At 38.6% G+C, this 27,379-nt stretch overlaps 1 protein-coding gene across 3 annotated transcripts; it reads right to left on the bottom strand.

Annotated features, from left to right (window-relative positions):
* Positions 1–589: 589 nt before the first annotated feature.
* LOC115586877 (paired box protein Pax-6-like) lies at positions 590–27,379 on the bottom strand. Of its 3 annotated transcripts, none has more exons than XM_030426311.1 (12): positions 27,253–27,379; positions 21,906–21,959; positions 20,025–20,054; positions 16,098–16,228; positions 14,571–14,786; positions 12,246–12,408; positions 8,469–8,621; positions 6,990–7,072; positions 6,584–6,734; positions 2,841–2,950; positions 2,301–2,442; positions 590–1,629 (listed from the first exon to the last, which is right to left on the bottom strand). In XM_030426311.1, exons 1-12 carry the CDS (start codon positions 27,263–27,265, stop codon positions 1,544–1,546), a joined length of 1,332 nt encoding a protein of 443 aa, XP_030282171.1. In that variant the 5' UTR covers positions 27,266–27,379; the 3' UTR covers positions 590–1,543. The 3 variants fall into 3 exon arrangements, with proteins under 3 accessions (XP_030282171.1, XP_030282172.1, XP_030282173.1); XM_030426312.1 differs by having other exon boundaries at positions 20,025–20,048; XM_030426313.1 differs by lacking the exon at positions 20,025–20,054.

The following is a 27,379-nucleotide window of genomic DNA, read 5'->3' as shown; positions in this document are numbered from 1 at the left end:
CTTGGGCATGACTGGGCAGCCACTCAGATCAGGTAGAAAAGGGGCTATTGAGGCTGGTTGCATAGGTTTTTTATTGATTAACTTTGCAGCCACTGTTGCTCACCAGCTAGTCCCGCAGTGGTCACTGCTTTATTTAGTTTCTAGCACCAGATATTTGAACAGAATAATCTTGCAAACTGCTATTTCCTGGTGAGACTTTTTTATGTATGTAACTCTGACAACCATCACATGTCTGCCTGTGACCTCCACATCCTACATGTGACCTCAACAATGATCATGTAGAAATAATCTTAGTGGATGAACTGTGTAACATTCTCACGACTGAACAAAAAAAAAAAAAAACTCATCTTGGAGGTAGTTATTCTATGTGTCCTACCACTGGGATGACAGAACATGTTCATTTTCTGCTGCAAATGACACCAACAAGTCTCTACAACAGTCCACAACAACTTCAGTACCTCTCGTCATAGATTCTCCAAATCTATGGAGGGGTGGAGACAAGCTTCCAGACCAATTCAGTAGTTTCTCAGAAGGCTGTTCATTTGAGTTCAGGTGCACTAGGGATGGTTCAGTGTTACTCGTCAACGGATTATATTTGAAATAACTTTATTATGGAAACCATCCTTGATCACTGTAGAGGACAAATACTTAACACTTTGAAATTAGAAACTGATGTACATGGCAGACACAATCTAATGTTCACTTTTTATAAGCTAGCAAAGTGTTTGTTCTGCTTACAGTCTTTCAGCAGTGTCTTTACTGTTGAATTTCTGGACACAGGAGCTTTGGAATTAAAACAAATTGAGAGCCCTATCCCCAACCCCCCAAACAAACACATATTTTCAGTTCAAAATCAGTATCCATGCCAATTAGCAGGTCACATTCAGGGCAATATTTTTACAATACAAAACACATTTCACCAGAATCCATGTTCTCAAGTTCTGTACACATTCCAGGTCGGGGCTTTTTGGATCTGCACTTGAAACAAGTTCACAGGAGACAGGATATTTCAAGTTTCATTAGGTTCTTCCCTTTACATTTCAGTCATTTTTGCCACAAATACACCAACATGATATAAATTAGGAACTGAAAGTAGAGGTAATATGTCATCCCACAGAACTGTTTCTTCCTGTGTTGTCTTCTGTTCTACCCTCCTGAGCTTCCTGAGTACAGCTCAGGCTAGAGCTTTTCCTTTCGGGATAGTGTCCTCACCAGTCAGAATTTGAATGGTGACTGATGGAGATGATGCTGAGAGAGAACTCCTCAAGACCTCTGATCCAGTGAAGCGGTTCCTTCAATTGGAAGAGTATTCAAACTTATTCTTGTTCTGCTCATCTCCACAATTTGGTTTGAACATTTTCTTGCAGTCACTAAGGAAAGTCATTCCTTCATAGTAATTTGCTCCAGTATAGACTGTTTCAGTTGATGACACATCCTTTTTGACATTCAAGCTGTAAAATAGGGATAGGTCAGGCTTGGATGTCCCAAACTGTCCTGTTACATCATTTCCAACACGCAAGAAGGACTGACATGAGAAACGGCATCACTGCAGGCGTGGCCAGTACTGTGACATGTCTGCTTCACTTCCTGGAACTTGGACTGGAACTGAGACACCAGGGGAAATCAGACCTGGTAAAAGGAGAGCAGACGGGTTTTAGATTATAGCTAAAGTATAAGACAGACATTACACAACAAACATGCTGATGGAGTCCAAACTGTGCAGCTGTCATAGAGAGCGAAGAGGAAGCCTGTACAGTTTCTTGGATTTCACCAATAATCAATACTGAACAATCTGAGACATCAAATTTTGTAAAAAATAAAAAAATAAAAAATGCCTATCTGCATGTTTTAATTTTAATATGACAAACTCTGCTGGACCTTCTTTCTTTACAATAATGTGGTACAGCTAGGCATTGTCTAAACCCACAGAACTTGATTTTAAAGGCTAGTGGAGTTTCCAAAGGTAACAAAATGACAGGAAAAGTTGTACAAAAGCACAACATACTTACAATATTTCCATTTCATGGAATGCTGCAGAAAATTCTTTTTTTTCTGTAATTTATATTTAGTCTAGTATCCAGCCTGTTTCCTGTTATATGTTTTTTGGACAATTTCAACATTCCAGGACTTATTTAAAGAAACAGCGTTACTACATTGAAATATTCAAACCCAAGACGCCATGTATTAAAAGCTACATCACTGATCACAGGGTGTTAAGAAACCTGACACAAAAATTGAAAAAATGTGGAGGGGGGGGCGAGTGTAGAATATCAAACAGTTTCTAGTTAGTAACTTCCTACCTGTTGACGATGTTGCAGAGGAGGTCATTGACTGGCTGTTGATGTGTGGCTGCATGTGTGGAGGAGTGTATGTCTCATAATTTCTTCCATTTACAGTGGGGCTGGTGGGCAGCATGCAGGAATATGAGGTCTGACTGGATGCCTGGAAGCACACATTAATGTTACCTATTAAAACAACAGAATGTAACACCCTGATTTACTAATGGAAAAGTGTCATGCAAGATTGCCAATGTTGTTACATCCTTGTATAACCACCAAGGTAAGACTCCATAGTATGTTTTCTGAGTTAGAAGCTAGTTAGACCTGAGGCTGGAAAGAGCTCAACACCAACTCCAGAAACACAAAGATTTAAAAGGTACAAGCAAAGCATGCTAATTATTCTGTTCTTGGCTTTTGGCTGAAATTCTTCAGTCTCCCCACTATCTAAGAATATGAACACCTAGGGGATTAACTTTATTTTTACAGAAGGACATTTGACAGAAAAAATCCACAATGACTGGAAAGGTGGAATGTTTCAGCAGTCTTGTAAAATAATCTTACTTGCATAGGCAGGCTGGCAGCCATGCTGAAGCTGGGCATGGCTGGTAGACTGTAGCTGTTGGAGAGAACTGGATCTGACCTTCCCAACATGGATCCCGATGTGAAGGATACTAGAGACAAAGAGATATGAAACATGGATAGAACAAACAGATCCATGGTGTCCGGGGCAAAGTTTTTTAACACACAAACTAGGGAGACAGTTGGTCCAAGACATTGTTTTACAAGTCACATGTTAATCTCAAGTTGGAGTAAGTGGTTCAGTTCTACACACATTAAAGGTGCAGTATGTATCCTCAGAACTCTGATACCTGACTCAGTTGTCAGAAATCCAGAAAATGTAGTTTTCTGAGAAGTCTACAATTACAGAGCTCTAGATGTGGCACTATGAGAGTACTGAGAGGACGAGGACACAACACTAGACAGCAGTAAACTATTTATGATGTGTGAACTACAGCATGTGTTTACAGGATTCACAGACTGTTTCATGTTGTTAAAATTGTAATCACCAGAATAAGTCTAAATAATCAGCTGAACATTAGTATCTTACACTGTGAGCAAACAGTCGCAACAGAGTAGCATATGACAACCAGCTAACCAAGCCTTTTATTTGGATGTATTTGGCTGAAAATATTTCTATATTCTATTTATACCATGTGACGTGGACATATTTTGTTTTGGACCAGAGAAATAAGAAACAAAATGCTTCCATAACAAGTCCCTCACTATTGTCATTGTAGAGTTCCATGGCAACCAAAGGACCACATTATGCATGCTGTGTTACCATCACAGTGCCCATTTACTCTGTCGAGTGCGACACTTAAACAGGACAGAGCCATTTTCAGTGGTATTAGTAACTTGTATGACAAGTCGCAATGTGTTAGGGAAAAAGGGCCTGTTACAATGTACAAAACAATGCATGTAGTGTTGCATGGTAAACCGATACTAGAATGGTACCGCGGTACGCAGCCATTAAGAACAATACTTTTTCACGTTTTATTAGTATCGGTACTTTATGAACTTAGTGCGACAGCGGGGCAGCGTGTCTGTGTGCAGCTTCTCTCTGCTTCCTCACTGCCTGCAGCCAGAGTGGGCGTGGCTTCACAGTGACGGACAGTCACAGCGCAGAGCGACACAGCCGTGTTGGCTCTCTTGGTCATTATGGATTTACAGCATCGTTTACAGACGGTCGTTGTGGTGTCCGTGGGCTTGCCCTTACTTTCAGCAACGTAAGCGAAATATGGAAATATTTCTGTGCGTCTGCCTCTTCAACAAGCCTAGGACGGTCGGCAGGAGCACTTATGCCACTTTCAGCTGACAGACATGCGGACTTGTTCAAATAGTTCATAGAGCTGCAGGTTAGCGATAGATAACATTAAACATACCCCGGATGGAAGTCAAGCAACCTTTTTTCACCATCAGAGTTGCACTCTGGCAGTCAGGGGTAAAGCTAACTGTTTAACAGTCCGATGTGGTTCCACACATCTCTGTATGCAAACACAACGTTCACACTGGTGACATGAACTTTACCAGAACATGCGCTGGTGTTCACAAGTATGCTGATCAACAACACCACTTATAAATGATCTTTTTTAAGTCAATCAGTACTAGTAATATAATCATAGCATGTACATTTTTGTCAATAATTTATAATATATATTATTAGAAAATGGTCTGATCAGAGCACAGACCTCCACCAGGTCTGGGTCATGTGTGTTGTACTTTAGTGCACTAATGTAGTTTGCAGACTAATAATCCAGGGTTTGAATTTTATCAACATGAAATGCAAATTGCAAATTTCCCCGTTGTGGGCAGAGTCCTGCACGGGTTCGGGTACCCGCGGGTACCCAACGGGTGACCCGCACAATTTGGATGAAACGGGTGAAAAATAATGTCCTGTGTCGGACACGGGTGCGGATCGGGTCGGACGCCTAGAGAGCGCGGGTCGGGTTTTGCGATCGTCATTTTCATGGTGTCAGGTGCAAAAAAAAAAAATCATTAGCGACACATCTACAAAAATATGCCTGCATTTCAAAATGATAAGCATGTACTGCATTGACCCGAATATAGGACGAGGTTTTTTTCGCTGAAAAAATTTGTGGAAATAGTGGGGTCGTGACGGTCGTCTTATAATCGGGGTCTAACCGTTGACACATGCTGATAGTTGTCTGGGTCGCTACACGACCGTAACAGCAGAGGGCGCCAGCTTATTGTAGAGACGTCACTGACACTGTGGCTGGGGTTATCTGTCAATCACAGTGGAGAAGAAGTGACAGGAGATGAAAAATGGAGAGACGCGGTGATTTTACGGGGCAAAGTGGATCAAGTGGGGCAAGTTAACAGACATCTGAGGCGGAGCTATGATGCTGAAATTAAGATAATGGTGATCAATGCAGCGGAGGCGCCAAACAACTGTCAGCCAGCCAAGAAATATGGAGTTATGGAGTGTAACGTCCGAAGATGGCGGGTCCAAAAAGATCGTCTGAAAACGCTAACAGTAAGACAAAAGCTTATCGTCGTCCTCTAAGCGGCCGCTTCCAAGAGACTGACAGGAGGGTATGTGAGTTTGTTATTGAGAACCAAATTTTGGTTATCAGAGTCTTTTTCTGAAGATTAATCTTGAAAAGAGGGGTCGTCTTATAATCGGGGTCGTCCTATATTCGGGTCAATACGGTATATTTCATATGAGCTCATTCATGCATGCTTGCGCCCTCCCAGAACTCCTATTCCCCACACTGGCTTACTTTCATTTTTAAAAATTGTGTCAGTCTAATTTTGCTTTGGGTGCGGGTCGGGCGTCGGTATCAATTTATAGCGGCTCGGGTACGGAATGTAATTTGTGCTACTGTCGGGAAACGGTTCGGATGCGGTTTTAAGTACGACGGGTACGGGCGGGTGCGGGTTTGCAAAATAAGACCCGTGCAGGACTCTGGTTGTGGGTCGAATAAAGTATTATCTTATTATATGAATTGCCAGACTTACAGTTAATGTCATTTATGTTCATTATTTCTATGATGAATAAAATTGTAGTTAATGTGCTGTTAATTTTTTAAGACACTTGTCTCCTTCTGTACAGATACAGATAATTTTAAGTTCCACATTCTGTAATCTAAAATTTATTCCATTACTTGTGATGATGTTTTAGTTTTCCACCATGGTATCGTTTCAGTATTGGGATCGAGATATTTAAGGCAGGTATCGTACCGAAGTCATAATTTTGGTATCGTGACAACACTAAATGCATGTTTAATCTGATTGAGGGTTGTGGCCTGACCATAGCTTTGACATTTCATAACTGTTCTGATGGATCCATGGTGCTGTGATCGTGTAGTAGATGCCTTTTTGTCTCAGTCCCAGCTTTCTGTCACTTTTGTCTACAATATTCTCTAAACACTATACTCTAAATACTCAGTTCTACACTAGTTTGTATTATGTAACCAATAGAGTTGTGTCACCTTCATGATCAAAGTGATAAGTAAGACGTAGTAATGCGTTGTAACATGTTGTCACAGAAGAGTGAGGGGCTATGAGAGATACACTGCTGCCTGCTTTATTTCTGTGATATTTCTCTAATCATAGTGTCTATCCTGTTGAAAATACATCTCAAGAATCTTATGTAAAAAATTAGATATGACTACAGACATAGTTTTTACTAAGGGGTTTCAGTCAGGATTTGGGCAATCCCTCTTGTTTAGAATTATACATCTCAGATTTACCATTCACATTACGTATGTGTTTGTCAGTACCTGGTGTATTGGGTTGTGGTAGAGGCTGGTAAACACTGGCATTGAAGCTGCTGCTGATGGGAATGTGGTTGGAGGAGTTGGACACTTGACGGCGTTGGTTTCTCAACTTTTCCTCTCTTCTCCACTTTGCTCGTCTGTTGGAAAACCAAACCTAAATGTTCCAGAATAGAAAACACAAGTTATTATATAGTTATTTATAATGGTTATCGGACGTGTTGACATGTTTTCAGGTATATATTAAAACAAAACCGACATGTCTAATCATACATGCATATTAATAACATTATTTCATGAAAACCATACATTATTACAACACACATGCACGCACCCACGCACATGCGTGCATGGACGTGTGCACACACACTACCAAGCTTACTTGGAAAAAAATTGTCTGCTAAAAGGTTACCTGAATTCTTGCCTCTGGGAGATCTATTTTGTTGGCAAGGCGTTCTCGGGCAAACACATCTGGATAGTGAGTCCTTTCAAATTCTACAACAAAGACAAACTGTGTCATTACTAAATAGCTTTAGTTTTGCTATGTCTAATTGATATAATACATCTTGGACAGTAAATTTGGAGTGAAAACAATGAGGCAGTGATTACTTTGAGGGGCTCTGCTACAATAAAATTGAACTTAAGAAGACCCCCAATCATTATATAATTGACTTTTCTGTTCGAAGAACTGCACAATATGACACAAACAAGCACCTCAGTAATTACCTTAGTTATATTAAACCACAGTAGGGCACAAAGGCGATCTTAGGATCAGACCTCTCATCTGGTTCTTTCTTTTGTCTCTCCTCGTCCTCCTCTCTCCCTCTCTGCACAACCAATCATTCACCAATATTTTGCAACGATGCAGGCAGAAAATGACATAAAACAAAAGGTTATGCTGCAACTACATGTAAAAGGAGTTTGGGGAGAATCCTCATTTGATAAATGGATCCTATCTACATTTCCCTCACTTGTGTCTTTTCCTTGTGCCTTAGTCCCACCCACCGAGGATTGGTGGAGAGGCACGAATAATTTATGGAATTAGAGATGAAACCATGGAAGGACAAAGGAAACCATTGGATGACAGAGGAAACCATGGGAGGGGACGAGGAAACCATTGGAGGAAAGGGGAAACCATGGGAGGAGAGAGAAAACCATGGGAGGAGACAAGGACCATTGGAGGAAAGGGGAAACCATGGGAGGAGAGAGAAAACCATGGGAGGAGACAAGGAAACCATGGGAAGAGAGAGGAAACCATGGAAGGGGAGTGGAAACCGTGGGAGGAGAGAGGAAACCATGGGAGGAGAGAGGAAATTATGAAGGAGAGAGGAAACCATGGGAGGACAGAAAAGACCATGGGATGAGACTAGGAAACAATTGGAGGAGACAAGGAAACTACGGGAGGACAGAGGAAACCATGGGAGGAGAGAGGAAACTATGGGAGGAGAGATAAAAACATTTGGAGGAGACGAGTAAACCATGTATAGATAGATAGATAGATAGATAGATAGATAATTTTTGCAGGTGACACAACTCAGTTTGTTGACTTAATAGCAGCAGCTAGGCTGACTAGAACTGACTCAATGCAAAAAGACGACAAAAGCTTTCAGAGGTAATAAAAGCAGATGGCCCGAACTTGAAAACGTTCTTGAAGACTGGGCGAACACACAGAGAGCAGACGTCGACACCTGCGGCTTATACTAAGGTGCGGCCTATATATGTACACATTTTTTTTCACTTAAAAATGAGTTGGTGCAGTTTATATTCAGGTGCGCTCTATAGTCCGGAATTTACGGTAGGTTTTAAGTCAAATGAGGAGGACGCAAAGCTGCAGGTGTTTCATTTTACATCCCCAGTACATAAGGTCTGTTGCACTGTATCATGCAGTTACCTTTCTCCAGTGCTTCTATCTGCTCCTGTGTGAAAGACGTCCTGTTTCTCTGCAATTTCCTCTTCAGCTGAAGCCTCATCTGAGTCTCCTCTGAGTCTTCACCATTGGAGCTAACTGATATGGTGTTCTCTCCTCCCTCTGAAGGTGGACACTCTGTACCAAGGAGGGAAGAATCAAATACATGGAATTACTGTAATGCTTATATACACTATGAGCTGAGTTAAGGTGAACTCCAGCCATCAGATAAATGCAGTCAAGTAAAACACTATCCTCCTCTGTAGTAAATGGAAATGCATAAAAAAAATACCAGTACCGCAATACTGAGCTAACACTTTAGGTATGTGAGTAGATATGTTTCTGACCAATACATGATCATCTAACTAGTAATAATGTGTTTCAGAAATTCCCGTCTGGCTATTGGACTAACCGTTGCACTGTAACCGATTTATTAAAGGTAGTAAATGATCCAATACTGTCAACTGATTCCAACAGTGTGTTTGTCCTCATTTTGTATTTAAGGGCTGCATTTGACACAATAAATCATGACAATTGAATTGATGGATTTCAGAAATGGGTAGGTCCCTCTAGTGGGACTTGAGTTCATTTTTTGTGAGTTCAGGGGATTTTGTGGCCTGGATGTTTGTTCCTTTTCTATTTTCTTCATACAAGAAGAGTTCATTTTCAAAAACAAATAAAAGCCATCCTGACAATGACACACCGACACCAGGAGATAACTGTTTTAGCAAATGAATGCTGCATATTCTGTATTAATTTACTGTAACAAAGAGGGATGCACAATTGTATATATTTGTTTCATCAGACAACCTAAGGTCTTTACCTGCCGCAATCCTATCGAAATTTGGATAAGGAAATAATAATAATAACATGTTTTTTTAACTAGCTTTAACTTGAACAGAAAACTGATATTTTACCTGTGCAGAATCAAAATAAGAGAGGCAGATACTGCAGTCAGTGCTTACTTGTCCGTCCAAACAGTTTAAGACTCTATTTATAGATGTGAGTCGGTATAGACTCTGATCTACATTTTGTATTACATTTTACAAAGCTTAAATGATCTTTTCATTCAAGAAACATTGCCAAAAAAGAAACCATTTTGAAGTTAGAACAATGGTAAACGCTGACATATGCATTAATTACAAGTTGCTTAAACTCACTTTTTACCAAGATATATTAAAAGACTTGGTTAATGGTTAATTGTGAACACTGCATCCATGATTTTGACTTTTAAAAAAGAAATCACATTGAACCATTGTCTTTTAAAAGTATTTTATAGTCCTTTTACATTTCTATAAAGCATAGAGCCTTCTACCTTTCTAAAGTGATTGTTTTTCATTTTATGCTGCTTTCTGTTTTTATGACCCTATTCTGTGAAACATAACCCTTATAATTCATGGAACAACAAACTCCTGGTATATTTAACGAGAAATTAAGGACCTTTATTTTGAATCTAGATTTAAATTTGAGGCAATTCAGCTACTGTGTTATATAAATCTAAATCGTTGATATTACTACATAACTTTTCTTTTTCAGAAGGTTGGTCTTAATGTTTTAATTGTTACAGAAAATGTTACTTACTTACATTTCATCTAATTGTTCACTTTTTATTTTCATGTTGTTTTTTTGCCTTGCTTTATTTTCCTGTTAATCCTGTTCTATGAAGCATTTGGGTAACATCATTGAATGAAAGATGCTATACAAAAAAAAACTATGATAATGATTAATAATTATTATTATTAAGATTATTATTATTAGTAGTAGTAGTAGAGGTAGTAGTAATAGTAGTAGTATCAGTAGAAGTACATAAAAATAACTTTAATTACATGTTTGTAGCTTTTTCTTTCTTTTAGGCCAAGAAAAAAGCTAAAAGTTTATTAATACTGCTGTTAAAATAAAGTCACACATTTAGGCTCGGCCCATTCACTTAACATGTATAATTACAGCAATTATTATGTTTATTATGGATGCAGCCTTGTATTTCAGCTCCCTTAAGTCTCAGCTCTGAGTTGGGTCTGTGAAATATCAATGTGGATGCATTTTGTAAAATTGATCAGTTTAGAAAAATAAATTCCTTTTTTAAAACTCTTTGATTACTTAAGTGAACAATGAGCCACCTCCTTTCATTTGTTCAAAAATAACTGATTCAGCCTTTTATTTCATACATACTGTATATGTATATAATATATACCTCTGTAAAAAGTTTTTGATTTTATAATAAACGATAAATATAAAGATACCTTTGAAAAGTGCAACAATAGCGTAAGTGATTCCATGCTTGATGAAACTGTGAGGTACTATAGCAATAACGACATAAGCAGCACCAGCCATATACAGGAGTTCACTAAAACCAAATACCTGATTAGAGTAGACAATACAATATACATGAAATTAAACCATGCATGTGAGTTAAAGATAAGTGAAGGTGCAGGGCACTTCAAAGTGGAGATCTCCACCATGTGGGCTCTGAGCAGAAGGGAGCTTGACTCCAGCTCCCTTTGGACCTCATGTTATTTGTGGTGCTAGCCTAATTATTCATTATCCCCAGCAGACAGAGACTGCAAAACAGAATGAATCCATTGCTCAGTGTCACAATCAGTCAGGCAGAAAGAGACACAAATGAGAGCATACGCCCCTTACACACACACACACACACACACACACACACACGCACACACGGGCATAAACATGCTGTAGTCTGATGAGGAGGCAGTAGCCGTGGTAGTATAGCATGACATGGTTTCACTGTTGCAAGGGTGCTGGAGGAGGAGCACCATATGAGTCTGCGCCATAGAGCAAAGGGGGCCCCTCAGCCACAAACACACTGAAGGAAAAGAAAAGGATGCTGCTCATGTCAGATCTATACACCGTGTCCTCTGCTCCATGAATTTAAATACATTTTGTGAGTAAGAAATTAACCGCAGTGAGATAATTATAATTTAATGCGATGGCATTGAGGAATACCATAGAAGAAAATCAGACTTAAATGTCACCAGATACAAACAAAATTCAGTCAGAATCTTTGTATCTAAAAACGAGGTCCAGATTTAGCCACAACAGAAAAATCGTGTGCTGTTGTACTTCTGAAAAAAATTAAGAGAAATCAATAAGTTACATACAGTTCCAAAATGAAAAGACAAACACTTAAAAAGCTTCTGTTGTTGCTTCTGATGTTTTTCTGGCCTTGTTAATGTGATGAACAAAATGTAGTAGACAGGAGATAGGATGTGAGAACATCATTGTTTATTTAGGGAAAACTGAAAACTATGGAAAATCATGCTATATCTGAGCTGTTGTGTTGGGGCAGGGTCAGTCTTGCCAGTTCATGCCAGTGGCAGCCCAGTCATCAGGATAAAAATGTTGGCACTTAATGTTTCTGCAAAACACCAATTCATTCACATTTATACATGTCATACCATATGTACCATATTGTATTTTCAACATGGTTTGAGTTGTCCCGAGGTCTCATCAAAAACACCTACTTTTTTCACCACAAACTGGTGAAAAAAATCAGGAAACTGGTTTGACAGGCTGCTGGCCTGTAACTCCACCACCAGCCCCTCCACCATCTTTTATGTCAGTCAGGTCATAAACATGTTATGTAAATATGTTTTGTAAAAAAATAAAGTAAATGGTACTCATCCGTATGTATTCTACGTAGTGTGTCTCAGCTGTGGTTGTGAGTGAACTCCCTGTATGATAGTAGCAGTGGTAAAGTAGCAGCAGTAGTAATGTTATTAATAGTCTGAGTTAATGTCTCACCAGTTGTAGAGAGTGTAGTCCCAGTGTACCACCCTGAGCGTCCTCCCCAAGTGGTTTGTCCATTGAGCATCTTGAGTTTGTCAAACATCCCTTCAGGTCCCACTGTGCCCATTTGCTGCTTGTCACTGGCCAGGTTCCTGAGCACTCGATTAATGGATGAAACCTGCTCATACACATAACATTGTAGTTATTTATGTATGTATTTATTTATTTAATTGTAAATCTTAAACATAAATACCAACATTTGATGTACTGTACTAGAATAGTTTCAAGATGGTCTGCATCTGCAGCCCCTTGGCAGGTCAGATTACATAAGAGCATTTATTGTTGGACATGTATAGCATTGTTTGACAGACCTGTGTGATGTATGGTGGTAACAATATGTGAAAAGAGAAAGGCAGCAGCTACCCATGGCCCCTACTTGCAAACACACGCACATATATTGTTTATTGTAAAGTTGTAAATGATGTTTATAATACTTGGTACCTAAATGGCCAAAAAATCATTTGTTCATCTATAAACATAATTCAACTTTAACATAACATTGATTTTTGAGTCTCTCACAACTTGTCAAACATGCTTTGGCCTGGCAGCCGACCTGACCTCCAAACACCCACAGCTTTGTTGCATATTATAAACCATTTAATGCATGTTTTATAGTATGTTTCCTTGTTTGTTAACAGTCAAGTACTAACTTAAGTTAAAAACATGATTTGAGGGTACAGTGTCTCGTAACAGAGTGTATGGTGTCTTTGTCTCTTGTTTCTGGTCTATGTAACTTCAGTCAGAGGAAAGGATCACAGTGTTACATTCATGTTTACTTTAACAAACAAGTTTTCAACACATAACATGGTTATGATGTTATCAGTTCTGTTTGTAGTTGGCACCTACATTACATTTGATAAACTGTTACACCTGGGATGTGTATTAACTAGGGATGGGCAGATCAATCCAAATACCGATGGTATTGATACTGAGGTGAATACTGGTATCGGATCAGCGTGATGAGATCGATATTTTTGTTGTAGTTTCTTTTCTATAAATTGAGCAAATGACTCGTATTTCTTCACAGAGTCTGTGTGAGCGCAGCGTCTCTCTCAGTCCTTAAGCACAGCGCTCTTCTGCCCCTCTCTCACTCTGCTCTCTCAGGTTCACTGTAACTATAACTCAAAAATATATACTTATATTTAGATATATAGCCTACCTCAAGAATATAATAAACCTTTTGTGTATCTGTTCAAGGAACACTAGTATTCCTATTTAGGCTTCATGCAGATAGATTTAATAATGTTAAAAATAATTTTCTTATTTGGTTTAAATCTTTGTCCTATGTTTTATCGTTATCACAATCATGGTCAACTAATTAAAGGTAAAAGTACAAAATCGTTAATTGATCAGGAATTTTCAAGTAAAAAGTATCAGTATCGGTATCGGCAATACTGGCCCTGTACTTGTACTTGGTATTGGATCGATACCAAAATTTGCAGTATCGTCCAACCCTAGTATTAACCACAGTGGTGCTAGCTATACATTTACTATCAAGTAATTCTGGTTATTATGTTCCCAGTTTAAAGTCCATATCAATTCATGAATGGAGCAAAGATAGGTTAGGTTAGGTTAACTGTTCCACATACAGAACTTTAAACCTGTGCACAGAGAGATCACAAAGGCATTATGGTTTTCACCTGTGTCTGTTTGTTGGTTGGTTTGTCAGCAGTATTACACAAAAAACTACTGAATGGATTTCTATGAAACTTAAATAGAGGAGGGGACTTGGCCCAAAATAGACACCGTCAACTTTTGGGGTGGATCCAAGTATAGGGACGGTTCCAAGATTTTTTTCTAACTTTCTTAAACATTGTGAGGTTGGATGTTGTCATTATTTTCTCAGGAAATAAGGCATGGATCTTGATGAAAATAATCAGAGGCTTTTAGGTGGCTGGTATCAATTAGTAGTGACAACAGTTTAATGCACATCCTAGATCTGTAGATCTGAAATTATGTTAAGCAGTTATGGCTAGTTTCAAGGTTAGGGTGATACAGGGCTATAGAGATTGATATTGTATTAGGCTGAATTGCCTTAAAGGGGACTGTTGGGCCTTGGCACAGGTGTGAGTATCATTCACGTTAGAACTGCCTGCTCACGCTTATTTTTGTGCCACATCTGCTGACTCTCATGATCTTCTAGTAATGAGACCACCTTCAAGCCTGGTGTTAGAGTGTAACAAATGTACAATGTTTCATTGATGAGTATCAATGTTTGGCTAACTGGCCCTTGGCAGAGCTCTAATTAGCATGACTTGGCTGAAGAACAGAAGGTCTTACACTTGGTATGTTGTCGTTGGTGCAGACTCCCTCAGCCAGCAGTCGGTCTCTAATCTCCCAGGCAAAAATGGATGGACACTCTCTCTTGTACTGAGCGATCTTTCCCACAACCTCTGGAGTGGCCACCCTGGGTTTACTCCCTCCTATGGCCCGAGGACGGATGGAACCCGTCTCGTAGTACCTGCCCAAGATCTTACTCACACAGCCATTAGACACCTGGACACAAAAAACAGCATCACATAGATTAATTGGGCCTAGGGCCTACCTCAAGTGATGCTACTTGAACCAGTGTTGGTTTATACTAAATATGGAGCGGAACGTTACACAGTAACAACTACAAGCATATCACGCAAAAACTCCCACCAATACTGTTGGCAGGGGGATTGTGTTGTAGAAATATAGGGTTAGGTTTAGGGTTATGTGCAGCACACATGTAGGCAGCAGCTTTGCTCTCTGAGATATGCCATCAAAGAACTGAACCAAAAAACTGTCTATGAGCCATACTCCCCTGTGCAATATCTTATATTCTATATTTATAATATATTCTGTGCCATAGATCGGGTTAAGTGCAATAATATGCTGCAGAATGCATTACTATTACTGTTCTTACACTTGTTTTTAAACGTGTTACTCTTACCTTCTTACTTGATTTTATACTTAATGTGTTTGATTTGTCTGTCCATTCGCTGTGTGCTGGTGTTTTTATTTGTATGACCACTGAGTTGTTGCACTGTAAAATGACAATAAAGACAATCTATTTTATTCTATTCTATTCTTAAGGGACATTATCGATTGTCCTGCTGCATCAGTTTGGTGTTTGTAGAAACAAGAAAACTTTGCTGGAGCTAGTGACCATTAGCTATTTAGCTCATTTAGCCATTAAGCTAGTGGCCTTATTAGCTGACTGTTTTCTGCCTTGGTCACAACCTAGAGAGGTGAAGCAGCAGAGGAGAGAGAGTGTTGGACATCAGCAGTGGGTGGAAATGGCATGTAGAGCTGGAATATTTTCACATCTTACTCTGTAAACTGAGGTTTTATTTCAACCACACCAGAGGTGATTGTGGAAACACTGCTGGTGAGTTTCATTAAGTTATGACAACTTTGAAGTGTGTTTTATGATGAGTTAAGTTAAGCTTCTGGGTTAGGGTTAGGGTTAAAAAGATGGTGAACAGTTTTGTTTTTCTGATTTAGGAAGGAAAATAGATTTAAAAATATTTCCTTTATTGACATTTTGTGAGTTTATTTTGTTGACATATTGGACTAAGAAACAAACCCACCACTCGCATGCATCTCTCAGATGGAACTAAATAGATATCAGACTATCATCTCTTGAGCTATACAATGATATGTGAAAGTGTTTTGACTGTTTATCAAACTGTAGCTCATATGTGAGCATTTCAACAAAAAAAGAAGTTGTTGTTTTTCTTGGGAGGACAGTATTGATGTAGAGTGACAAAACCTGACCTGTGACTCAATTTAGATCTCTAGAACCAGTGACAGTATCAGCTTTGAGCCTGATGAGTTTACCTGTAGTATTCTGGATATGTCACAGGGTCGAGCTCCACTGTGTGCCAGCTCCACTATCTTCTGCCTGGTAGAATCAGGTAAAGGTCTCCCATTTACAAACACACCTCCCAGCTGGTTTACTCCACTGTGACCTACACACACAAACACACACACACACACACACACACACACAAACAGAAAGTAAAATAAAGGATTTCAGCTACTGATCTTCTGATATATATTTATTCTAGGATGATCTTAAAAAATGACTGAGTCCGAAGAAGAGAAAACTGAGCGGAAATGAAAAGTGAAGCCTAACCATAATGAACTGAGTAGCCACACTGATCAGGCACATGCAAGAGAGGAAGGAGCACAGGCGAGAGCAGGTGTGCAGGGCAAATTATTTTACGCCCCTCTCATGCCAACAATAGTGTTAACTGAGGCATTGTTACTATTGGCCCACCCTGGTTAAAGGACTGACCCATGTCTCTGTGCTGTTGCCGTACAGCATGTCTTACATAGCTCTTTCATCTGTTCAGGTTTCTGGCAATACTGAGGTCCAACACATCGTAAAGAAATGCTAGCTTTAAAGGTGCTATTTGTAAGAAAAGTATATATTTAGGTTTCATTCCCAAGCCAACAAATACTTACGCTTTGGGCACTATAGCACTATAGCTTTGATTCTAGAGAGGAGAAAATGTGACATGAGTCTACCGGGTTAGGGACAGATGCTGTTTGAGTACTGCAGTGGCCCAGGGTTCAAGTCCGACCTGGGGCCCTTTGCTGCATGTCATCTCCCCTCCCTCTTCTCCTGTTGCCTGTCATCTCTTAAGCTGTGCTATCAATAAAGCCATATATAGGCCAAAAGATTCACACTGATAAATCTCAGATGAGTGGATTTAGATGATCTTTTCATTTTTGACAGTCGGGCAATGAGGAGCAACTGTTCAACTCAGGCACTTTTAGTTGGTGAAGACAAACTAGTTTTCAACTAGTGAAAAATATCAAGCTCACACATCTGTATGTTTTTATGTAAAGCTTAAAATTCTGTCTGCTGATCAACATATTGCAGGTCTGACATGTTTCTCTCAGCGACCAGAGTCTGTGCTGTGACACTGTGCAGGTTAAGTAGGGATTTACACTGAATCAATTGTCTATTGTCTGTTAATGGCTCTATGGGGGAAAGCATATTGCAGATTTATAAACCTCTCAACAGGGCATTAATAAATCATACAACTGGCCAACACACACACACACACACACGCATGCATGCACGCACGCACACACGCACACACACACACACGCACACACAGTGCTATCAGAGAAGTTTGGCTTCACTATATCAAAAAAGGTTTCGCTATGGATGCTCCATTCTGTCATCATTGGAAGGATGATTACCATAAGTATTAATAAGATAAGATTAGATAAGATAATCCTTTCTTAGTCCCACAACAGGGAAATCTACATCATTGCAGCAGCAAATGGTATAGGAAAAATAGAGCTAAGCATCAATAAAAAACATAATGATAACTAAAAACATGTGAACAAAAAAGCAAGATAACAATTAAGCATTAACAACAATTCAAACAATATTAATCAGGAAGTCCTGAGGAGGTGTAGCATTTAGTTTGCGAACAAACAGCCGCCAGTGGAGGTGAACCGCTACATTCACCTTTATACTGTCACTGCTGACATCACACACACTGTCACTTTCACGCTCTGTCCTTCTCTCTCTTGACTTGCTAATGTTACACACACAACTTATTCCTTAAAAGAGTTCACTGCTAACGTTGAAATCTTGAAAACAAATTATCAGATGATTAGGCCTTAAAAGTACTAGTTTCTCATTAGTTCTTTCATTTAATGGTAACTTTAATTATTATTATTAACTCTTGTAGAGTTTTTTTTTTATTCTTAAGAATCATCTATAAATCACAAGAGCCCTATTACCTATAACTTAATGCATATTACAAAGTTACCAAAGACATGTAACCATTCTCAGGCATGTACAATAAGACAAATATACACTGACAGAATGTTAATGTATGAAAAGGATATTCAGCAATGTGAGCAACAGTGGTCAAATAGCGGTACAACAGAGCTAAAGTAAAGGTAGTATGTCACCTGGTTCCTATATGTCTTTGTAATTGTTAATCATTTATTGCTTACTAGAACTTATAATCAGTTAATCAAATAATGAATGATTAAGTTAAGAAAGCTCACAGTGTGCCTGCTCATTTATTCATTCATTCATATAGATATATATAGTGGACAGAGGTTAGAAGCACAGGGAGATTTTCTCTGACCCCACCCCCTCCTTCCTTGGAGCAGAGCTACTCCACTGGAAAAACAGATGGATAACCTGGATCAGTGACGGTTTATCTTCCGATACGTCTCACATTGTCATGTCTTTGAACTTTCTGGTTAATTAAATTATATTAAGAGTAAGGGCCTCTGAAGAAGCTGCTGTTGACTTTAAGTGTGACGGTGGATTATTTCATCCTCTAACTCTCTCTCATGCTGCCTCACATCATGTTCACTTTGTGTTTCGGGGTCAATTGTTTTGCCGAAGAAATGTTAATCACAGTGTCATTTCCCAAGGGAACACACCGGGGCTTTCCTCTGCTGACACACAATTAATAGACAGACATATGGAGTCAATTTGGCTGTGGTCTCTCTGTGGACAGACACACACACACACACACACACACACACACACACACACACACACACAGTGAGTGAGCCCCTGGGAGAGCAGCTCAGCAGCTTTCACTTTAAATCAGCTTATTCACACTGAACCTGACTGAATTTATTTTCACTTTAACCTTTTACTGTTATTATCAATACGCTCTCCACTTTACAAATTTTGTTTGTCCATGCAGCCATAGCAAAGGAATAAAATCAGAAAGGTACATTGCCAACATTTATTCTGGCAGTTGGGTTGTTGTTATACCACATTTTACAACTTATTTTTCTTACTGTTTACATCATAAGGCCCTATGTAATCATATCTAGTTTACTTTGAAACATGAGCCTTATTAAAATGAAACTTTGTTGTTAGCAGAGAAATAATCAGTCTTGTTGCATATCAACAGAGACAGTATTTTCTGAAAAAAAAAAAGTATAAATAATGACAAAAAAATAAAGACACACCTCTCTTTTAACATTATGGGACAAAGTCTAGCAAAAATATAATTCATACCATTCTGGAATTTTGAAATCCAACAGAGATTTCAATATCCTTATACGAGGCAATGCAGTAAACAATGCATGTTGTAACCAAGGTGTGCCAAATTGACATTCTAATCACCTCAGAGAGAAAGTCTCATCAGAAATGGGATACATCTGAACTGGCTGTTTACACAGGGAAACGGACATGCATTGACAGGAAATGCATGAGGAGACCCAAATTTAGATATTTTTCTGCTACTACTGCTCAACAGAATTAATTTTTTTTCTGTGGGTCATAATTTTTTTGTTTGACTTTCAATACAATTATTTCATCTCATGTCTAGTTTCAATCTCTGTGTAATGCACACACACACACACACACACACACACACACAGAAGAGCTGCTGATTAGAATGTCCAGCTTGGTGGAGCACACTGACACTGAACCCACTTTCATTTTAATCATTTCCTGACTCAACCTGTGCTTCATTCACTCATCAGCAACAATTTAATATTGGTGTTCACCGTTGGGTATTCCTCTAAAACCCAGCCTCCTAACAGCGGCTAACTTTTCCCTATTTGGAGTTTAGAAATGGGGATGTTTGACAAAAGCATCACGTCTGATATTTAATCCAACCTGGCGGCATTTCATGTGAAGCATGATCCAAGGTGAGGATGATGCGAGGGGTAAAAGCAGTGTGGAATTGATACTGATCAGAGGAGAGATGCAGGACAAAGAAACAAGCAAAGACACAGAGAGAGAAGTAATCCACAGACCTTCACTGCAGAGAGCGTGGACCTCTTGTCCAGCAGTAAGAAAGAAGAAATCAGGTGAAGTTGTCAGTCCCACCCAAAAGATTTTATACAGCCCAGCATTTTGACCTCACTTGTCATCATTAAAGATATCTAAAAGATTAAATCAGTCATTTTGATGACCATCAAAATTTAAGGTATATTCACATACTATACACAACTATAGATTCTGCTATACTGATGGTTGATCTGTATTTAGGTCTGTTTTACACCGATCATTAAAGAGTATTCCACTTCATCTTGGGCCTCATTTTTTTTTTTGTTTAGGGGAAAGAAATGTCTCACCACTCTTGCTTCTCTTTCCTAGAGACTCTCTTAATGATGTTGCTATGTCCCCAGATGATGATATTTACTTGACTATTATCACTTATAGTCAATTATATCACAAAAAAACTACAAAAAAAGTAATTGCATAACTGGTACAAGCCCAAATTATAATGTAAACATGCAAACTATTGGCGTATATTGTGTATGAGAGATTGTTCAGAGGGAAATCTGTTTCCTGATCCACACAATCTGATATCGCCCTGTTGGTGTAGTTCCTGGAACATCATAATTAATGTTGCTCCGGGAGCGTCATTAAACTGGTTACATTACAACTGATCAAATTTTTTTTATATCATAGCTTTGGGAAGAAGATGCATAGAGGAGAAGTTATCCTGTCAAACTGAAAATAAATTAGGAATATAAAACAAGTTTGCTCCTGAAACAACATTAATTAGGACAATCCAGGAATAACACCAACATGGTGGAATTGGATATACCTTCTTGATGCTGCATTTATCTTGAAACATTAAGTTCAAATTTCTTTTCCCTCACATGAAATGTCATCTTCTGGTACTGATTTATGACAAGCCACATAATGCAGCTCAAGGGACTTGTTGTTTTTATAGGTATCTGTTGCCCTTTTTGTTGCGGTATTATAAGCTGTTCAACATACACCCAGGTCAAGGTTTAAAGGTCAGAATTTCAAAGCAGGAGACATGAAGAGCTGTCATACTGACACACATTACTCTCCAGGTGGAGACCTTTCCAACAATATATTTGGTTTAGCTCTACAATTAAGTATGAATTACCCCATGTCAGAGACAAAAGCCATTGGAGGTAAAGTTTCAGAGAGGACTCCGAGGGACATTCTTGTTTGTTTGTTTCCTTTTTAGGGGAAATAGAGACCAAAATAAGTAGCTTTCAGAGCTGAACCAGTAGCAAACAAACATTTTCATTTGATACTGTATTGATTAAATTATATATATTGACCAAGTGCCCATTTCTCTCTCACACAGTGGTAGGTAATACATTTAGAATTGGCAAAACGATAGCGATTAACTTTATTTTATAACTCTGTTAGCTTTATTTTTAAGTAAAAACAGTTGTTTGCTGCAGCGGAAAGCAACACTATGGGAGTGAACCAAAACAAGGAATGGAAGATAAACCACAACTATACTTTAATATTAACAAACATTTTACAACACAAGGCAACAACAGAATTTAGAAATTATGAAATGATGAGAAATGAAACAGACTAAATCTGATTCAGGTTTTGAATGAATAAATGGTACATTATAATATAGTTAAATGTTAGTTAAGAGTTATTTCAATGCTAACAAACTGAAATCATTTTTCAAGCAATTTTTTACTAAAAAGTTGCAACTAAAGATCACTAATACTTAACCAATTACATTGATATACATATTAGATTAACTACATTACATTCACTACACACACACACACACGTATATATATATATATATATATATATATATATATATATATATATATATGTATATATACATATATATGATAACAACAACAAAATAATACAAATACTTTATTGATGTAACTCACTGTTTTGCATCATGGAGGCCACTCCAGTCTCCCAGCTTGTTTGACTCCTGAAATCTGTACAAACAGAGACATAATCTATTATAGTGTTGTACAGTGCCGGCCCAAGCCTTTTGGTGACCTTAAGGAGAATACGACTTGGGGCCCCACCACCACGGAGTCACCTGTGCTTGACAATTATTGAAACAAATGTCACAGTGACATGACTCAAACGCTGGCAGACACAGCAGTTGTAGGCAGGTGTATTGATCATAAAATCAAAATCATCTTGACTTGAATTATTCATTCATTCATTCATTTATGTCACTTTATTCAATATGTTATTTAAGTTATTTAATATATAAAAAATGATCACATTTTGCCTTAGTTGATTTATGTTTCTGGTGCCAATAAATGCCAATTGCTAGTAGCCAGCTCGTGTTGTCTTCCTATTTTGGCACAGCCTTGGAGCCGGGTTGTGACTATATATATATATATATATGTACATACATACATATACACACACACACATATATATATATATATATATATATATATATATATATATATATATATATATATATATATATATATATATATATATATATATATATATATATATTATTTTATTTTTATTTATTTGTTTTTTTCTCTGAGCAGCTGCTTAGTTCGCTTAAGCCTCGGGCCCTGGTGTTTTATAATGCAACACGTGAAGAGACAATAAGGCATATGTCTCTCACTGGACACTTAATTAGAGTAAAAGAAGAAGTATCTTCTTGGGTCTCCTTAAGTCAGTTCTTACCCAATCAACTTTTCTACAGCAGCGAGAAAGAAAGACACTGTTTATCAGACAAAGAAACATGTTGAGGTGAAAAATCCAGAGACACAATCTGGATAGAATTGCTGGATGCCAATAAATCCTGTGATTGGTCCATATGTTAATGTATGCTAATTTCCACAAAGTTATGAGCACAGACACTCATGTCCAATGTGCTCCCACAAACTGAAAAGCAGGACACATCGAACACATTTATCCATTCTCCATAATACTAAATGTGATTTCACTCGAGAGATCATAATCACATCTACTTTATTCTCATTTCTTTACGTAACTTACTGTACTGTACACACCCGAACATTTTTCTACCTTCTCCTTCGGACATTACAGGCTATCAGCTGTGAGTGAGGAATTGCGTTACGTATTTTAGATCATCTGAGGAAAGACAAAACACTGTCTTCTCCAACACTGGCCTGACATTTGAGCACAGGCAGCTTCTGTCACAGAGTTTGTGGAGAAACTGAATCACATTATTATTTTTGGTGTGAACAAGAAATGCTTATTTACAGGCAATGTGTGTTCAAAATTTAATGAAAAGTAAAGAGTTTCAAATGGACTTTAAATACATGATATAACCATGAAATTATGAATTATTATCAATCCTCTCACAATAACAGCTCATTCTGCCCACAGGTAAGTCTTGATCTTGATTGTTTGTCTTTACTGTGTGTTCACTGAGATTATCCTGTAAAAAATCATTTTGAGAAATATGAACATTTTGAAATTAAAAAAACACAGATTCAGTGAAAAAAATGACTGAAGCAAATAAATCAGTTGACATAACTCTTCTCTGACAATATATATATATATATATATATATATATATATATATATATATATACATACACACACATATATATATATATATATATATATATATATATATATATATATATATATATATATATATATATATATATATACACACACATTTTGCTCTACAAAATGCTCTCATACCTGTCGGATATTACTGAAAGAAGGGAAATCAGCATTGACCTACCTCAAGATTGTTTGTTGAACGGAATAATGAAAATTTCACAGTTAGCACAATGACTTGTGGTACAGCAGAAGAGATATCAATAATGTGACATTTCTTAATACTTTCAAAATGACTGGTTATAAACCGTTGTCATCCCAGTGGAATAGTGATTTAGGTGTGAGTCCGCACCAAGACGGTGAGTAGAACTATCTGTTGTCACTACTGAGTGTAGAAAACGCGACATCCATCCATCCATCATACTTCATTCCGATATTCACACCAAGGCCTTTCAAAAGCTCACCAATAAAAGCTTCAAAGCAGCCCTCTGTTGTCATTACCAACCTGCATAATGAACATGAAGCAGCTCCACACACACGCGCGCGCGCGAGCGCACACACACACACAGGCCGGCTCTGGGCACCTTGTCCCCGCTGTAACTCAGCGCCTTTCTGCCTGTGAAAGGAGACAAAGAGCCGGAGGAGCGGAGCCGCGGCTCTACTCGGTAAATACCCGCCAGGCTTTGTGTGTCCCCGGGATTTTGGTGTCGTTGGCTCGTTAGCAGCGGCTCGTTAAAAAACCTGTGACACAAAACCGCGGCGGGGAGCCCAATTTGACCAGTGCAACTGACATAAAGGAGTTCTGTTGAACACACTGATGACAATATAAAAGTTTCATTGAGCCGCATTCAGCGCGCTGATGAGCAGAAAAGAGCCGAGAGAGGCGCATAGCTGCGGCCAAGCACTGAGGAAGCTGCACAGAGCACTGCATGTTCATCATCATCATCATTATCATCATAAAAATCATTATTCAGTAGTGGCCTAGTAGCTAATGTTGTATTTTAACGTTGTAAAAACTGTAGACCGACATATGAGTAAAGGCAACAGTTGATGCTGCAGTGAGAGCATGTCTGTGAGAGCTGGACATCAGCAGACATGGAGACACACACACACACACACACACACTACCTGCTTCCTGTCAGTTGGTGATGCATACTGTGCTCGTTTTACTGAATGAGCTGAACAGGTTGACCGTTCTTTTCGTTTTCATTTAGTTGTTTTTGACTTGTTCTTTTAAGTTTTTTGATGGATTTTAAATGTTAAAATAATTGTTAATAAAAGCGGTTCCGTCTATACCCTGTTCCTACAGCCTGGACTAGATTACGGGTTGGTTCGGCTCGCGGTTTGTCCCCTCCAAGAAGGAAACGGTTTGTGTATGGAGATGATGAGGTTAGTTCACACAGGAAGATACGTGATGTGTTAAAAATCATACTCTCAACGCCTCACCTGAACTGTAGACAGGAAGTGATCGTGTAATTATTCCACAGCAGATAGTTGTTCTCAAATGAAATAAAATGCACGTGCAGTCAGTGCCCGGTCTGTCGGATCGGAAATGTTACAAATTCACATGTTGGATGAATTCAATCTGACCTGATTAATCATGCAGTTAATTGGCTTCGATTTAATGAAGACGTTAATTAACAGCCGACTTAATTAGATCATCAATTAAGACCAACTACTACCGTCTTGTGGATGCCGCCTTTGTTTTTAAACCACGTGTATTGTATCAGAAAGAGAGCAGACGCATCTTCTTATTTAGAATGTGATTCAGACACATTTTATATTGGAAATTAAAAAGACACGTTTTCTGACCGAGTTACGATTTTAAGGCCTTTCAAACGCTCCGTGTCTTTAGCCTGGGCCTTCATGAACAACGAGTCAAATACACATTACAAGGCCTTCTCTGGATAACCTGAACACCCATAGGTTTAATACACTAACTTGTAACCTGTACATCTATACGTTTAATACACTAACCTTCGTTATTTTCTCTTTAAATATCAAATAAGGCAAAGAATGTTCTACAATTTTCAACAGCATTTTTTTGCTGACTATATATATATATATATATATATGTGTGTGTGTGTGTACACACACACACACATATATATATATATATATATATATATATATATATATATATATATATATATATATATATATATATATATATAGATAGACAGATAGATAGATAGATAGATAGATAGATAGATACTGTCAGCAAAAAAAAATGCTGTTGAAAATTGTACAATATATAATATTCTACAATTTTCTAACGCATTTTACATATATATATGTCTATGTATATAGGCCTATATATAGCACATTTTCCCTGCACATAAACATTTAAAGACTAGCAGTTCCCCGTTCGACACAGAAAGGCTGGCTGCTCCACAATATTTGAAGAGGAGCAGGAACACAGTTCACCTGAGGTTTTTGATCATGACGGGCTGATTTTAGGGGGCTGTAAAATGTGGATTTTGTCATGTAGCCTAAATAAAAGGTTTAATATAACGAATAGGTTATGAACGACGTGCTAACATTCAGGATAGATGATAGAAATAGTTTGTGGGATCTTTAAAAATAAACGGTAGAACACAAAGTTTGAGGCCGAGTGGAGAAGGAAATATAGCTACTTTATGTATTTAAGCGATTAGCTCGGGTTTGAACCGTGATGATCACCACAATAAAAGTGATCCCCTCTTCAGACCGTACTCCTCTTCCACGCTCTGACGGACACGTTTTGCTAAATAAATTCACATTGCTGTCCTGTCGAGCCTCCACAACCCGTCAGAGAATATGAGCCAGGGTCGATCCACGGCGCCCGGCCGGCGGCTCCACGCGCTCTCAGCACGAGCGTCAAATCGGAAGCAAGCGCTGTATTGGCGTTGTTGTTCGTTTGTTTGCTTGTTTGTGTTTTATGCGCCCTTTCTTGCATCTGTTTGGGTCGGCGCGTTCTACACGGGACTTGTGGGCCAATTTAACTCCGGTCCTGCAGTCCGTCCCGTGTCGGAGGCTGTTGTCCGCACAGTGAAGGTGTTGCTGCTGCCCTACACATGTTTCATTTTTAGGACTTGGACTTACAGATACAACACAAACGTAGCTCAGGCCCCTTTAGAGCAGCTCCCGCACCAACATGTTCAGCCTGGCTGCCAGCATGAATTGTAGAGAGCAGCGTGTTCGGTTCCGTGAATGTTTGCAGCGGTTGTGACATAAGAAAACTCCTGAAACTAAAAAGTTTCAGATTTTGTGTGAGGTTGTCCATGGTGATTAGACATAATAAACAAGTCATGTTTCCATCATTTAAGAGCAATCTGTCTTTTAAATTCAAAATTCATATTTAATCATTCCTCTCGGTGTGTCTCTTTCAGTTGTTGCTCCACCAAATACTTCAGCAATGAACAGACAGAGGAGTTATAGAGAGCCTCTTCACGCTGCAGTTCTGTTTTTGAAACTCTGTCACCTGTTTCTTCTTTCAACCATCATTTGTTTATGCTGTATCGTTCATTTGTTGTTTTTACTATGTCAGACTTCTTCTCTGTCATATTCTCTTTCATTGTTAATTTTTCAATGAAAACATTTTTCTCTTCGCTAATTACCAACTCAGTCACCAGCAAACTAACTTTTTAAATCCAACTGATGGAGAGAGGTGGGAGAGAGAGAGAGAGAGAGAGAGAGAAAGAGAGAGAGGAAAAGAGCGAGAGAGAGAGCGCTTACCTTTCTGTGGCATGCTGTAGACAAGTAAAGTTTTGCTTCGTTTAGTTTTCCAACAGCTCCTTTCTTCTATTCTTTCCTCCAATTAGTTTCTCCTTGACTGAGGAGACAAGTGCAGAGAGAGACAGAG

This window comes from Sparus aurata, chromosome 8 (assembly GCF_900880675.1).
Source record: "Sparus aurata chromosome 8, fSpaAur1.1, whole genome shotgun sequence".
Classification (NCBI taxonomy): Eukaryota; Metazoa; Chordata; class Actinopteri; order Spariformes; family Sparidae; genus Sparus; species Sparus aurata.
This window is presented reverse-complemented; position numbering and strand designations above follow the sequence as displayed.